Raw genomic sequence first — 16,100 nt, forward strand, 5'->3', positions numbered from 1 at the left:
AAACTTAATGATTTAATCCCTTTTTAATTGACACACACACACGCACACGCATATATTAATCACCTATGAAAAATAAATCTAGCTATTCTAACCTTTTTTTTCTGGGGACCAATGTCATGGTCACAGAAGAATTGGGCCAGGATAGGAAGCCCAATGAGGAGCCCAGGAAGGAAGAACCAATGCTAAGAGGAAGAGGCAGCAAAAAGGTGTTGAGATGCCATATAAAAAGACAAGATGTCATCAGGGGAGGGTGTGAAATGAATTATGTGTAGTCTTCCCGCCTCCTTGAGTCTCTCTTCTCCCTGGCCAGCTGCACTATCTCAGTGACTGGATCTTCTATTCTCTCCTGCTACTCTCATTCTATATTTCTTAATCTCCATTGAATCAGAGTTATGTTATTTTCCTTTAATATTGTTAACTCTGTCAAATGTATTGAGCTTAGAATTTCTATTATAAACGGTTCATTATTATTGATTTGAGTTATATTATCTGGGGATCATTTGTGTGATTGTTACAACCAACAGAGTCACTTTCAGCACAAACATATATCCACTTGTATCTGTATAAAAAGTAAGAAATGTATTTCTTTATTAAAATAAGTTCGTTATTTAATAATTTGATACACTTACATACGTACGTACATATATATATATATATATATATAAGGAAAATGTATAACATTCATTTTTAACTTTATATAAGGTTTTATTTTGATTTCTTAAATTAAAAAAATATTTTCAGTCATCTAATCTCAATATTGTCATTTTTATAGCAATCGTTGTTATTAAATCTCTACGTCGATGATTAAACCTTGCAAAACAGTACAAGAGAAGTAAAAAAATTGGCATTATAAAGAAATTGAATAAAAGACGAGGGATTTTAAATATTTCCTCGAACATGAAGGAAAATGCTTGCTGATATGGATCAGAGAGAATTCTGAGCCTTCACTGTTTTGTCCCTTTTGTGTTAGGGCTCGTTTGCTATGGATATTACGCTCTAGCTTGCACATACGAGAGGCAATTACCTACTGGGATCTATTGAGCAAAGGTCAAGTTTCTTACCCTCATTTGTGCTAAGACCACACCCAAATACAGTTTGTGAGGATATTCGATGATCAAAGGTTATTCCAGGATAGGATTGTGTGGGTTTTTCTTTTTCTTTGTTGTCCTTGTTTTTTCGGCAACGTCTGGCCTTCTTATTTGTAAACTTTTAATACTTTTTTTAAAATATAATATTTTATCTTTTATTTTAAAAAAAGAATGTGTGTTGATAAAGCCATCAAGTTCATAAAGGTGTCATGACGAATATTAAAACCTCTTCAAAAAGTCTACAGTATGAGGAGATCAATTATTATTACTAGCGGTAGATATCCTAGGCTCAACCAAAAAGAAAAAAGCCATCGAGTTCACACCTAATAATTATCGGCCTTGACTTTATTTTTTATCATTATTTTTATTTATTTAACATATTTTAATTATATAATATATTGGATGAACAATATCTCCACACCAAACGACCCTCCCTAGTTGTACTATAAATATTGGAGCTCATAGTATGTGGTTTGCATCAACAAAAGTTCAACAATGTCCTCTAAACACTTTCTAGTTCTCCTTTTTGGATTGATGTTTCTCATTACTTCTAGCTTTGCTCATTATTGCAAGCCTCCCACTTGTAAGCTTCATGTTGAAAAATTACTGTCAAAGAATGAGCACTTTCCTCCTGAGACCGAACCCATTAAGGACGAATCCATTAGGGACCTACCCATTGAGGATGACCCCTTTGAGGACGACCCCGAGGACGAACCGATAAATGGTTGTCCTATTCTTGATGGTCTCATTCACAATGGGCCACCATTGCACAAGCTTCAAGTTGAAAAACCACTTGTTTACAAGCCTTCAGTTGAGGAATCACCTCTGGAGAAACCACCGAGTTTTATGCCCCAACCTTATGGTCACTGGCCTCGTTTATCAAACACAAATTGAGTATCCTATGATTTTAAGTATACCTTAATACATAAAAGTAAGAGAGTGCATGAGTTTTTCGTAGTTTATAATCAGTGCATTTATTAATATTTGACTAGTCCTGTTTTACCTTTGTGTCTAATTAATGTGTTTAGTTGTATGGCTATATATAGGCATGTTCCATTCTCCTCGTCTGAGACATTGATGATATATAATAAATCAATTCATTACAGCCAGTTTCAATTGTGTGTTCATAAAAGAGTACAAATTCAGCTTAATAAAACACAAAGAACCCAAAAAAATTTTACTACTCCGTCTCTTATTATAAAATCATTTTAACTAAATTGTACAGTTTAATAAAACAGTTAAAATTAGTTAAAAGCAATTAATAGGTAGCAAATATAATTTTTTTTTCAAATATACCCTTATATATGAATGGGTAGACGTGAAAGAGTAATAGTGAGATGAATGTATTAAATGCATTAAACCAGGGGTAAAATAAGTAATAATGTATTAAATGTTCAGACAAACTCAAAAATGATCTTATAAAAAAGGACAAACTTATTCAAAAAATTAGATCTTATAATAAGGGACGGAGGAAGTACATTTTATTGATCCAAATCTATGCCAACATTTCTAATGCAATAGAAAAAAATATAAAAATAATAAAGTTTTCAATTTAAAAAGGCAAACACCCACCGCAACGCCATCCTTTTTTTTTTTTCCTTTCCGATCATACTCGGGGATCTACTTCTTTTTGCCTACAAACAAACAGTGGAAGAAGATGTGTGACATCCATCATTTTAACACTTTATTACGTATTTAAAAGTGCTATAATTCGGATAAATTATTAACTAAAATTCAAAAGTGAAAATTTTCATTTTAATCCTTAAGTTACCATTCACTTGACATTATCATATTTTTTGTCAACTTTAAAACTGTATGTGGATGCTCTAAAATTCTATTGAAATTCCTTGAAGTCTTTTGAACTTAAAGAAATTAGTGAGTGCCTAACCTTATAACATTTTTTTCAACATTCGCAACGTAATTGGTAACTCTTTTAAAAACCCATAAGGTTAAGCGCTTATTTATTTCTTTAAGTTTAAAAACTTATCATATAAAATGATTAATGCCATTAATAGAGTTGCAATTATCATTATAATAGATGTTATTCACACTGCAAACGTTAAAAAAATCCCAATTTAAAAACGTAAAAAGCACGTGATGCCTTATTGGAGTTGTGGCTCTTACAAGAATTGTTAATCACTTTATGTATGTTGAAAAAGATCTTTAAAAAAAAAAAAAAAGTTGTTGCCACTGATTGTTAGCCAGCCATGGGAGCTCCGATGCCGGCGGCCTATCAAAGCTTTGGTGCCAATTGCCAATGGTTGTCAGCGTTCAGCTCAAGCGGCCGGTGGGTTGATAAGGGTGACTTGAGAATTTAAGAAAATAATAATAAATAAATAGCAACATTGTAAATTCATCCACATTTTAAATTTCTAAATTAGCACTACCAGAAAAAAGGCTTTTCACGACGGTTAAAAGTGGCTTTTCATGGTGGTTTTGAAGGCGAAGTTGATAAAGACGATGTTGAAAGGTAAAGAAAACACAGCGGTTATACAGAAAACCGCCGTGGAATATTCTTTGAACGGCGGTTATATATATAACCGCCATTAAAAAATAATTTTTTTAAAAAAATTCTACTTGATTTTCATTTTTACCACCCTACAGTTTACAGTTCCAAATAAATGTAGGTAGTGCAGATCACGCAGAACAAGATCAATTTAGCTAGTTGATATATATATAGCATTGAAATTTCTTTTACACAATTTGAAAATAGGGAACCAGCCAATATAATAGAACTAGGTGGTTAATTAAGACCAAGGAACACGTATTGGTTAGGTCCAACAATTCTGAAATAGAAGTAACTACTTCTCTGTACAATGGAAATCATGAACATGTACATATAAGAGGGAACTGAGAGAAAACATCTAACAATGAATTTTTTGAGAAATAACCTATCTATTTGAAAGCTAAATTTCAATTTTTTCTACCAATGTTGTTGACAAAGTGTCCCTCATCAAGTTGATGTCATCCATGAGATATGGCGTAGTATTTTGAAATATCTGTTAATAAAAAATAACATAGTAAACTTAGTCAAAAATATGAAATGAATTGAAGAACGTCATGCAACGTAACTCATCTTTACCTCGTCTAATTTCTCAGTCGTTCCTGTCTCAATTATGTCATTCATGTAGCGAATGACATAATATCCACACTCAACATGTCCTTGTTGACAACGGTACTAAAAAAATAAGATATAAAATTTAAATATTAGACATTATTGATTATAAACATTAACTTTAATTCATCCAAAAATGTTTAAAAGTTAGTTCAAAACAACATATACCTTTGGAAGAATCCATTTTGGTGCTTGTCTATTTTGTTTAATCGCCACAACATTAAAAGTATGAAAAGCCCTATCAACATTATAAGAGAAAATGATATTAGAGCATGCTTGTAGAAACTTCACAAGTAATAAATATATAAATAAAAACTAACGTGTCGATGACATCTTTGGTTTCTTCTGATGGACTTCCACAGAGTGAATCGAACGAGTAAACTTTGTTGTCAAAAGGGGCACAAATAATTAGAGTCCAATGATAATTGCAAAAGGCAAACCATGTTAATTATAACCCGACACATACAGCTTGTATATCTCAAATACAATAATACACTTACCCTTCCACGTAAGGTGCAAAATATATTAGCTTTCTGGTCTGAGTCATTGTGGTCATAATGTAGATTGACCTTGCTTCCACAGTATTAAATTCTTTCTGCACCCTTTGAGGACACATAAAGCCATATGTTCCTTCAAGTCCTCCGTTTCGACAAATTTGATTAAAGTGCCTGTTGTTCAAGTAAAAAACATTAGGACATGCATGAAGTATAATATGTAATAAAAAAATGATATTGTAACTTACAAAATAGCGAGCTGCATGAAAGCTATATCAAGCTCCTCAAAGTTGAGGAACTGAACGAGGTCCCTCTTGTCAATGGTGAAGTCGTATGTTATATCTGAACCCACAACCCCAACGGCATCTTGAAAGTCACAGGCTTATCCATGTTTGGCACCATGGAATGAAGAACCTCCAAACTGGAATACATAAGCGCAACATCACTAGGAAGAGGCAAGAGTACAAGATCAGATGATGCGCTCGTTGTGGCCTTCTTTGCTGCCACCTTCTTCACCATTGGCTTTGCAATAAGTCTCTTTAGCCACAAAATGAAATGTCCTTTAGCTTGGGCCAAGAGTCGAACCTCATCAGTAGGATTGGGCATTGGTGTACCCCCCTGACCATGAACAATCCTCTCCACTGTCACCTTTGCTTGATTGCTCGGAATTTTGTTGCCGTGAATCGTTGTGCCCATGAATGCTCGACCACTAGCAACATGAACAGATGAATTTTCATAATCCACATAGAGAGAACACAGCATCCCATTGTCTTCGACAGGGTCAGGGCTAGGGTCAGGGTCAGACAATGTCAGTGGCTGTGTCTGATTATTACTGCCCTTCTCGCTTTTTATCACAGGTGAACCCTGAAACATAATATGAAATTAGTTAAGAAACATTAAATAAGTTTAAATGGATCAAATGAATCTTTAGAAGATTTAAAAAGATGTGTGATTATTACCTGGGAAGGTTCAGATACTCGGGGCATCTGGAATCCACTCATACCCATCATCATCAGAGTCTGTTGAAACTTGGCATCGAATTCGTCACGTATCTTTTGCATCTCTACCATGTGTTGTTGACTTAGTTCAGCTCGAACTCTCTCTGTTTCTTCCTGTAGTCGTTGGTCGAGCTCCTCTTTAGATACCATGTTAGCAGAGAATGATCTAGTGCTTCTTCGTGAAACAGAGCCAAAAAATTCTTTAATACCAATCCCTTTAGGGGTCCCTCGGACTCTTCCGGGATGGTCAGCCTTTCCAATAGCAGTGGCCAAGATATCCATCCGTCCTTGAGGGATGAATGTACCTTGAGATAATTGCTCCTCAAGTGTATCCTATATCATTAAAACAACAAATTCAATTTAAGATAATTGAAAAAAACAATTAATGAAGCATAATTCTTAAATATTACTTACAATCCTCTCAGCAACAGCAGCAGACTGTGGAGTAATGTATTGACCCTTTTTAATCCTCGCCGCCTTCCATTTTTCTTGGCGAGAAGGACGCTCAATAGATGGCATGTAGCCAGTAGGATCTGAAGCAGCAGCCATCTATGCATTCTTTAGTCGTTTCTCCATCATACTTCTTTCCAACCCACCATACCCTGCACGAGACATGGTATGTGGGTATACATTTTGCTCAGATATTTGTTTGTTCTTCTAACTCAATGCCTATGACAATGAAACCAAATCGACAAAATTAGTTTAGTTAAATAAAATATGACTTGATTAAAAATTAAGTTTGAAGAAACCAAACCTGAAATGCAGGGTCTTCACGTTGCTTCACAAAATTCTCCCATGCCTCTTCACTAATAAATGAATATCGTTCCTTAAGATGCTCACCCTTTCTTTTTCCATTAATATAATTTGTTGTAAGCATGGACTTAAAATCCCTCCACCGTTCAGCAATTTGCTTCAACAGACGGTCTCTCATTTGTTTAGTGGCAGGAATATCAAATGTCAGCTGCATGCAATACAATAATAGCATAGAGTTATAAAGTAAATAAGCAACTATAATTGAAACAAGTAGAGAAAACAATGCACAATATACCAATATATCCTCCTAAAGGTTTTTCTTCAAATCTTTGTCCACCTTCTTCCAGTTAGGAATGTCAATGCTAATCTTACTACGTGCGAGATAACCCACATAACTAGTAAATTGAGCCCCATCCTTTCCTATAGGCTTCAGATCATCATCAAACTCTACTGTAATCCTCATAGGCTGTGTGCTCTCATCACGTAAAGCTAAATGCCTCATATGGGTTGGCCCTCTACCCTTTCTCCGGCTAGTAAAAGAGTTGTCCTCACCAGAACCCTGTTGACCGGATCCGTCCATTTCCTGTTTAAAGAACAATGAATTAATAAATGTAAGAATAAAAAATATCAAGTTAATATAAAACATTATATTATTAAGTATATTTAGCAAAAAAAATTATCAAAAAATTCATTTGAGGCTTACAACGATTATCCTCCTAAATTCCTTCACAATGATCATCTCTAACAGCATAGTCATCATCTACCAAATCTAATTCAACTGCTTTAGGTCGAGTAGCTGTGAAAGGCAGGGTTTCATCAAGATTAAGCTCTAAGTCACCATCATCTCCACCAACTCCTTGCCTTTTACCTTGAAGCACGATAGACAATTTCTTTTTTGCTAGATCGGGAACGAAGAACACTTGTTTTGCTTGACTTGCCAAAATAAATGGCTCGTCTCCGTATCCAAACCTCTCAAGATCGACCGAAACAAATCCAAATTCTTCATCCACTTGCACAGCATTACTATTAACCCACTTACATTTGAAGACGGGAACTTTAAACTTGGTATAACTAACCTCCCATATCTCTTCTATTATTCCATAATAGGACATTGCCGCCAACATTGGGTTTCTGTCTTTAGAACTAGCAAAATGCATGGCTTCCGCTACTACCATCACCCCACTATTCTGCATAGTACTCTTATTGTCTTGGGTTTTTGTGTAAAAAGAATAACCATTTATATCATATCCACCCCAACACAAAACCTCAAAGGAAGGCCCTGCAGCTAGCCTCTGTATTGTCTTAGAAGGATTGCCATCTTTTAACACTTCTCGCTTGAACCACTCTGTAAATGACTTATTATGTTCATTAGCTAGTTGCACATCACTCTTTCTTGGATTCAAGTTCCTCAGCATATTCTTGTGAGCATTTAAGTAAGGCAAAACTTCATCCGTGTTGTTTAAAATGTATAGATGTGCCTGCATTACAACTTCTCTTGACATAGACCTCACTATGACACCCCGTGTTCCCTTGCTTCTTCTCCCCTGATCATGTCGAGATTGAGGAAGACCAACTGCCTTTACCCTATCAAGATATGCGTTACAAAACTCAACTGCCTCCTCAGCTACATATCTCTCAACAATTGATGCCTCAGGCCGATAAGGATTCTTAGAGTACCTTTTTAGGATTTTCATGTATCTCTCAAAAGGGTACATCCATCTTAAACACACAGGGCCACAAAGTCTTATCTCTCGTACAAGATGAGCTATCAAGTGGACCATAATATCAAAAAATGATGGAGGAAAATGCATTTCCAATTGAGAGAGGATCACATAACCTTCATTTTCTAATTCATCCAACTCAGCAGGATCAATGACTTTGCTGCAAATGGCACTAAAAAACATACAAAGTCTTGTAATAGTATTTCTCACATCGGTTTTCATAATGCCTCGAATAGCAAGTGGAAGTAATTGTTGCATCAACACATGACAATCATGAGACTTCATTCCCGTTATCTTCAAATCTTGCATTGAAACAAGTTTGCTTAAATTAGCAGAATAACCTTGTGGCACCTTAATACTATTGACAAAACCACAGAAACTTCTTTTCTCTTCTTTTGATAATATGTGCGCAGCTGGATGTAAATAAGCCCTCTTACCATCTCTTTCTTGTGGGTGAAGGACATTTCTTATTCCAATTTCGACTAAGTCTCGTCTTGTATTGATTCCATCTTTAGTCTTTCCACTTATATGCAAAAGTGTACCAACAAGGCTCTCACATACATTCTTCTTCACATGCATCACATCAAGACTTTGCTAATATGGAAGATCAAAAGAGACAGATCTTTTTTTCCATATATTTCTCTCACCGGCAGTCTTCTTCTTCTTCTTCTTACCGAAGACCACATTAATTCCCTCCACCCACTGATAAACTTCTTCTCCAGTTAATGGTCTTGGAGCCATTAAATGCCTTTTTCAATCTACGGTAAGGGTGATACCGACTAAGAAACCTTCTGTGACCAAGGTATACTGTCTTCCTGCCATGTTTAAGTTGCATATAGTGGGTGCCTTCTTTGCATATCGGGCATGCTTTATGCCCCTTAACACTGTATCCTGACAAATTTCCATATGCTGGAAAGTCATTTATCGTAGTGAAGATCATGGCACGTAAATTGAAGGTCTCTTGTTTATATGCATTAAACACATCAACACCTTCCTCCCATAATTTCTTCAGATCATCAATCAAAGGTGCCAAATACACATCGATATCGTTTCCCGGTTGTTTTGGCCCCGAATCATCAAAGATAGCATGATATACTTTCTTTTCATACATAACCAAGGAGGCAAATTGTAAATTACGAGGAGCACTGGCCAAGCACTGTGTGTGCTACTAAGATTACCATACAGGTTAATTCCATCCGTACAAAGCCCTAACCGAAGGTTTCTTGGCTCGCCACCAAATTGAGGAAATTTTTGATCTATTGTTTTCCATTAAGGAGAATCTGCTGGGTGACGAAGCTTTCCATCACATATTTTCTCATCGAAATGCCATCTCAAGTTCTTTGCATCTGTGGCATTAGCAAATAGACGCTTAAATCGTGGTATTATGGGAAGATACCACAGAACCTTTGAAGGAGAACCTTTGGTCATCTCATTAGAATCACCATCATCTTTCTTCATTTTGTATCTTGAAGTCCCACATTTAGGGCACTTATTCAACCCTTCATAATCATTTCTGAATAATATGCAGACATTAGGACACGCATGTATCTTCTCATATTCCAAACCCATCGGACACAAAATCTTTTTTGCCTCATACATTCGTTTCGGAAGTGAATTCCCTTTGGGAAGAATATCACTCAGCAATTCAAGCAATTCCGTAAAACTAGCATCGGTCCAACCATTTCTTGCCTTCAAATTCATCAGTTTCAATACGGTTGTCAATCTTGTGTAATCATCTTTGCACCCCGGGTATAAAGGTGTCTCTGCATCACTACACAAAGTTTCAAAGGTGGAAGAAAACTGTGTAGAGGATTCAGATCTTATATCACGAAACATATCCGAAATTCTATCACCAAAGTCTTCATTCACAACCTTCTCATTTGCAGACAATGTAGTCTTTCTAATTTCTCCATGCCATATCCAATTTGTATACCTCAAATTTATCCCATCACAGATAAGATGCTCTTTTATCTCAGAAATACTCCGTCGACTATTGTTTAAACATTTGACACAAGGACAATAGTACAATCCATCTCCTTTACTAGGGGCATTTCTCTGAGCAAACTCAAGAAACTTTTCAACCCCATCCTCATATTCCTTGCTAATTCTCTTAGCTTTCATCCAACTACGATCCATTGTTCTACAGATTATTTAAACAATACTTTACTATCAATCAAAATTCATAACGAAGGAAAAAAACACAAAATAACTAACAGATTATTTATCACTAAATTCTTATATTTATTACAAAAAAATTATCAAAAATTCGAAATAAATATCAAAAAATTATAAAAAAATTTAAAAACTTCACAACTAATCAACTCCAAACATTTAAACATATTTCTAATACAGTATATAAAAAGGAATTAAGGTTTTCTCAAATCTAATGCCTACCAATTAACACCAATCAACGGTTCAACCACATAAAAAATGCAAAATGAAAAATACAAGCCAACCACAATGTAAAACTAACAACCCCATTTTATATAACAGATTTTCATGGCTAAAACATTCAACAAACCAAGAAAAATTGAAAAGAATGAAAGAAGAGGATACTCACAAAGCAGAGAAGCTTCAAACGCGAAGTGAGGCGGCGGCGGACGGCGGCAACGCACGGTTTTCGGTTAGATAGTGGGGGGTAGGACCGGTTTTTGGTGGTGGACCACGGCTGAACAAGAACGGACGGAAATGGGAGGCGGTCGACCACGACGGACTGCGGCGCACGGCGGCAAGGCTCCAAGAGCTCAATGGAGGAGTTTAAACGGTGGGATAGTGGCGGGAATGGACGGAAATGGACGGTAATGGCAGTTTTACGGTGGTGGGGCAGAGGGGGACCACGGCGCACTGAAGAAATGAAGAGAAAGAAAGTGACCGAAGTCGAAGCGGAGAAAGGTAAAGAGACACACTTTCCACGGCAGTTTTTAAGAAAACCGCCGTGGAAAGTCATACCCTCTTCAAATTATTTACAAAAATGCCACCGCGTTTTTTTCCACGTCGTTTTTCTGCTGAACCGCCGTTAGTTTGTGACGTTAAAAGTCTTTTTTCTAGTAGTGTAGTCATTAGACTTTTTCAATTTCAGGAGACTTTTCTGAGTTTTTGCAATTCAAATATCATTTTCTAGAATTTTCCCTTGTTATATTATATTTGTGGGGAAGTGGTTGCCAACTCAAACCCACTAATTCTCTCCATTTTCTTTTTAAGTTTTGGGCCCTAGAAACTCAACAATTCTCCACCGTAAAATTCTGACGGTGGCCCGCCCTTTCTCATCCAAAATGAACTTAGCCATGGTCCAATTAAAATTCTGGAGTTAGGATGGGAAATTTACAAGTTTACTCCTCTCTATTGATGCCCAAATTCCCCGATAAATCCTAAAAGTTAATCTTCAATACTTTTTAAGGATTTTCTTCCTTAATTAGCTGCTTTACATTACAAAAATAGTTATCCCAAAAAAGTTGATTCCAAAATTAATCTCTAGCTCTTTTTCTTTCAGTTCTTAAGAAAATAGACCCTTATCTCCAGAAATCATGTTTAAAATCATTTAAACCATTTTTGGAAAAAATAAATAAACCTCTTCATTAACTTTTTTCAATTCCCAAAATAATATTCCATAATGTTTTCTCAAATTTTCTTGGGCATTAAATAAGTTTATTAATTATTTTTCCCTTAAATTCTCACCTGAAATAAGCTCTTTGGCCAACAATTCATTTTCGAGGTATTTAGATTTCAAATAATATCCCTATGCCTCAAATATGCCTTAAAAATTTCCTTTCTACTTTTCATGTTTTCTCAAATTTCTGGACATTTGTTTTTATAATTGTACTTTTCGGTCATAACTCATAAACTCCTCATACTTTCAACTTTTTGACCAACTCAACTTATGTAATCAGTATTCAAAATTTTAGGATGTTACGTTAACAAACCATTTGAGCTTGTAATTGTATTTTATTATATTTCTAAATCAAATTATTACGTGTTTTAAGGATTTGGGGTTCAATATAAAAATTTATTTTAAGGAGCACTTGTAAATTAAAATATTAAAGTTATGATTGGAAGGTGAGCTTCTATGTCCATTTAGCTCACTAGCCTGTCATTAGAGGTTAAGCTGGAAAAAAAAAATCATAATTGACAAAAAGTGGTCCAATCCAACCTATTTTGGCTCATTTGACCCCTTTTTTTCCAGCTATACTTTAACATCATCAAATTATATAAGCATTTTTTGCAAACAAAATTCCTGACAAATCCTTGAATATTCATGAAAAGAAAACTTTTCTTATGCATTTTCTCACAACAGACACAAAGAGAAATTGCTTTTTTATTTTTTTAATTATTTTGTGCATCAAAGTTTTTTATTTATTTATCTATTCTTTTATTATGTATCTTCTCTTTATACAAATTTTATAATCATACTTCTCAAATATTTTTAAATCAAACTCATCAAAAATTTTCCTCTCTTTCCCACCAGAGACCTTTGTTAACTAGGACATAGATATTGAACCTAGTTACCCTAACAAAGGAAGAATTGAATTAACTAACTTGCTTTTTTTTACTGCCTTTAAAACTTAGACAAGTTGCGTTTATCTTTTTTTTTCTTAAAATAGAATATTTAGCTATCATAAATCATCAAAATAAGATCCACCATCGTCTGCCCAGGTGGAATATGTGGCCTGTAAACTTTTTTTAGTATATATAAAATTACTTCCTTGAAATGAAATGATATTATGAATCCAAACTGGATGCTATCATTAGTCACTTTTAATTTATTTTACTTAATTATACATTTATATTTTTTATTTATCAAAGAAGTCAAATTTTATGTTGCATGAAACTTAATTTGTTAATTACTATTGTTCAAATAAATTTTAATTTATAAAACTGAATTCTAAAAAAATAAACATAAATTACGTTACAATAAATCTAATTTAAGCATGTGTATTAAAAAAAATTAATTTAAGCATAACATAAGCTTTCAGCAGTATTTAGTTTATTCAAATGTAGTTTTGCAAATTTTAAGCAAAGATTTATTCCTTTCCAAATCTATGACATATTTGATTTATCAACTAAAATATCTCTTCTTATAAAGAAACATAATATTTGTGCTTATAAAAAAAAAAAAAAAAAAAGCACAATATTTGTCTCCTAATGATAATTTATCGACTATTTGTGAAAAAAAAAAAAGATCAACTATTAACTTGTTTAAGCCGGCTTCAGAAAATCTCCATATGTTTTTACCAATAAAAAAAACATATTAAAACATTTAGTATCCTAAATGCGAACCACTCAATTCTTCACCATGTTTTATATGCTAAATATTTGAAATGTTTAAATTTAATGATTTAATCTGTTTTTAATTAATTCATATATACATTAATGACCCATGAAAAATAAATCTAGCTATTCAAACGCCTTTGTTTTTCTGGGGACCAATAGAGTCACTTTCAGCATAAACATATATCTGTATAAAAGGTGAGAAATGTATTTCTTCATTAAAATAAGTTCCTTATTTAATAATTTGATACGCTTGCATACTTACGTACATTTATATAAGTCAAATGTATAACTTTGATGTTTTAACTTTCTATAAGGTTTTAGTTTGATTTCTTAATTTTTAAAAAAAACAATTTCCAGTCATCTAATCTTGATATTGTCATTTTTGCAGCAATCGCTGTTATTAAACATCAATGTCGATGATTAAACCTTGCAACAGAGTACAAGAAAAGTGAAAAAAAAAAATTGAAAATACAAGGGATTTAAAATGCGTGTTGATAAGGATCAGGAAGAATTCTGAGCCTTCTCTGCTTTTTCCCTTTATGTGTTACGGTTGAGTTGCTATGGATCTTACGCTCTAGCTTGCACGTACGAGAGGCAATTATCTATTGGGATTCTATAGATATATTGAACAAAGGCCAAGCTTATGGTAAGACGACACACTCAAGTATAGTTTGTGAGGATATTACTTCGATGATCAAAGGTCCTGGATAGGATTGTGTGGGTTTTTCTTTCTTTTGTTTTTTTTTGTTTTTTTTTCCCCTTGGTTTTTCATCGACATCTTCCCTTCTTACTTTCTAATTTCCCTTTTTGGATTGGTATTTCTCATTACTTCTGATGGTGGGAATGATTCTCTAAAAAGTACAAGAAGAAATAAAGAAGAAAGTGATGCATTAAGTGTTTAAGGCATGTAAGCTTCAGCTTTGCTGATTATCACAAGCCTCCCACTTATAAGGTTGAAGTTGAAAAATCACAATTTGAGATTGAGCCACCTCCTGAGGATTCCCCCATTATAAACGATTACCCTTTTGTCAAACCCATTAGAATTCCACCTGACCCACCAACATTTCACAAGCTTCTAGCTAAAAAAACCACTTGTTTACAATCCTTCAGACCAAATTGTAATACTGGATATCAGATATTATGTTGAAAAAAATGAAACCAAAGTATGCTTTATTTGTCACATCGTGATGGATCAAACCAAACCTCCTTACTGATGAAAGCCATTGTTAATTCTAATTTTTATTATATTGTCTCTTATACATTACCAAATATTAACGTTCATGTTTAACCGAAGAAATATTCAAAGAAACAAATTCTTTTGATAATTGATGTAAAGGATAAAATTAATTTATATTCTCTCTAGATTTTAAAGGACATCTATGTATATAGCAAAATTTGCAAATGATGATTTGATCACAATCCAGTAGTACCAGAAACAATTGGTAGTATTATTAATCGCGAAATCACTTTATGTATTCCTTTGAAATTTAATTGTGATCAAGAACAAAAAACTCTTCAAGAGTCGGAACAGTTTATATATTATTTGAAATACTATATTATATTTAAACTTATGCTTTAATCTCTATCAAATATAATATATTTTAACGAATTATGAATAATAGATCTAGCTACTAAAAAAAAATTTGGGACGACCAGTAGATTCATTTTCAGTTAGTTATTTAATAATTTGATACACTTTATATCGATGTTATCGGTAAAATAGTATGAGAAAAGTGCAATATTGGTTGGAAAAAAAGGGAAAATTGGGAAAAAGTCCCCATTTGAAAAATATATTGGTAAATAGGACCTGACAATTTGTCAGCTTTTGGGGTCCTTCAGTATAAATAAATTTCAAAATGAAAAGATCAAAATACCCTTAATTATACATACTGGGAGTTTATTTGCACATAAGGAATATATGTTGCACATTATTAGAGTTTGATTGCATTGCACCTAATCTAAGTTGCACATAATAAAAGATAAAATGCATACGGCAAGTTTAGTTACACATAAGAAAGATATATTACATGCATTACAAAAAAAATAGCTCATTTCTGATAGAATTAACGACGGAAAATTATTCTGTCACTAATTTCCGATGAGTTACCAATGGAAATTCCATCACTAAATTCTGTCCATTGCTAATCTGTCAGTAAATATTTAGCAACCAAATTTTTGCTATCAAAAATTTTCATCGCTAATTCTGTCACTAATTCATGTCATTGTTAGGTATATACTGAGAATAAGAAGATAATTTCTTCGAAAACTTGTTTATATTTCATTAAAATCAATTCCTCTTGATTATTAATAATAATTAAAAAATATAATAAGAATATTAATAACTTTTTTATACAAACTAATATTCAATATTAGTATAAATCACTTTTTCTTTTTTATAAGAAAAAGAAATGATTTTATTGTATATACAATATATTGAAAGATATTATGTATAGTAGAAATTCAAAACAAAAAAATAAATTTATATGAACACAAACTAATATTCAAATTAATTTTGAATTTCAACCATTAAACAATAAAATTTAATCATGATATAATTAATACTCATGATATAGATTGATTTTGGTCTTCTATGCAAAAACAAATAGTATATATAAAGAATTTTAAGAAAATAAATTACATAGGATACATACATATACAAGTAG

The 16,100-nt window shown here is 33.4% G+C and overlaps 1 protein-coding gene across 1 annotated transcript; it reads left to right on the forward strand.

Moving 5' to 3' along the window:
- Positions 1–1,583: 1,583 nt before the first annotated feature.
- Positions 1,584–1,982, forward strand: LOC114759419 (repetitive proline-rich cell wall protein-like). The gene has a single exon (XM_028948593.1). It carries the CDS (start codon positions 1,584–1,586, stop codon positions 1,980–1,982), a length of 399 nt encoding a protein of 132 aa, XP_028804426.1.
- Positions 1,983–16,100: the final 14,118 nt, after the last annotated feature.

This window comes from Neltuma alba, unplaced genomic scaffold (genome assembly GCF_004799145.2).
Source record: "Neltuma alba isolate B1F8T4 unplaced genomic scaffold, ASM479914v2 tig00010842_pilon, whole genome shotgun sequence".
Taxonomy (NCBI): domain Eukaryota; kingdom Viridiplantae; phylum Streptophyta; class Magnoliopsida; order Fabales; family Fabaceae; genus Neltuma; species Neltuma alba.

What these genes read in the sequence shown, in the direction of transcription:
- LOC114759419 (XM_028948593.1), top strand. Translation starts at nt 1,584, where the DNA reads ATGTCCTCTAAACACTTTCTAGTTCTCCTTTTTGGATTGATGTTTCTC.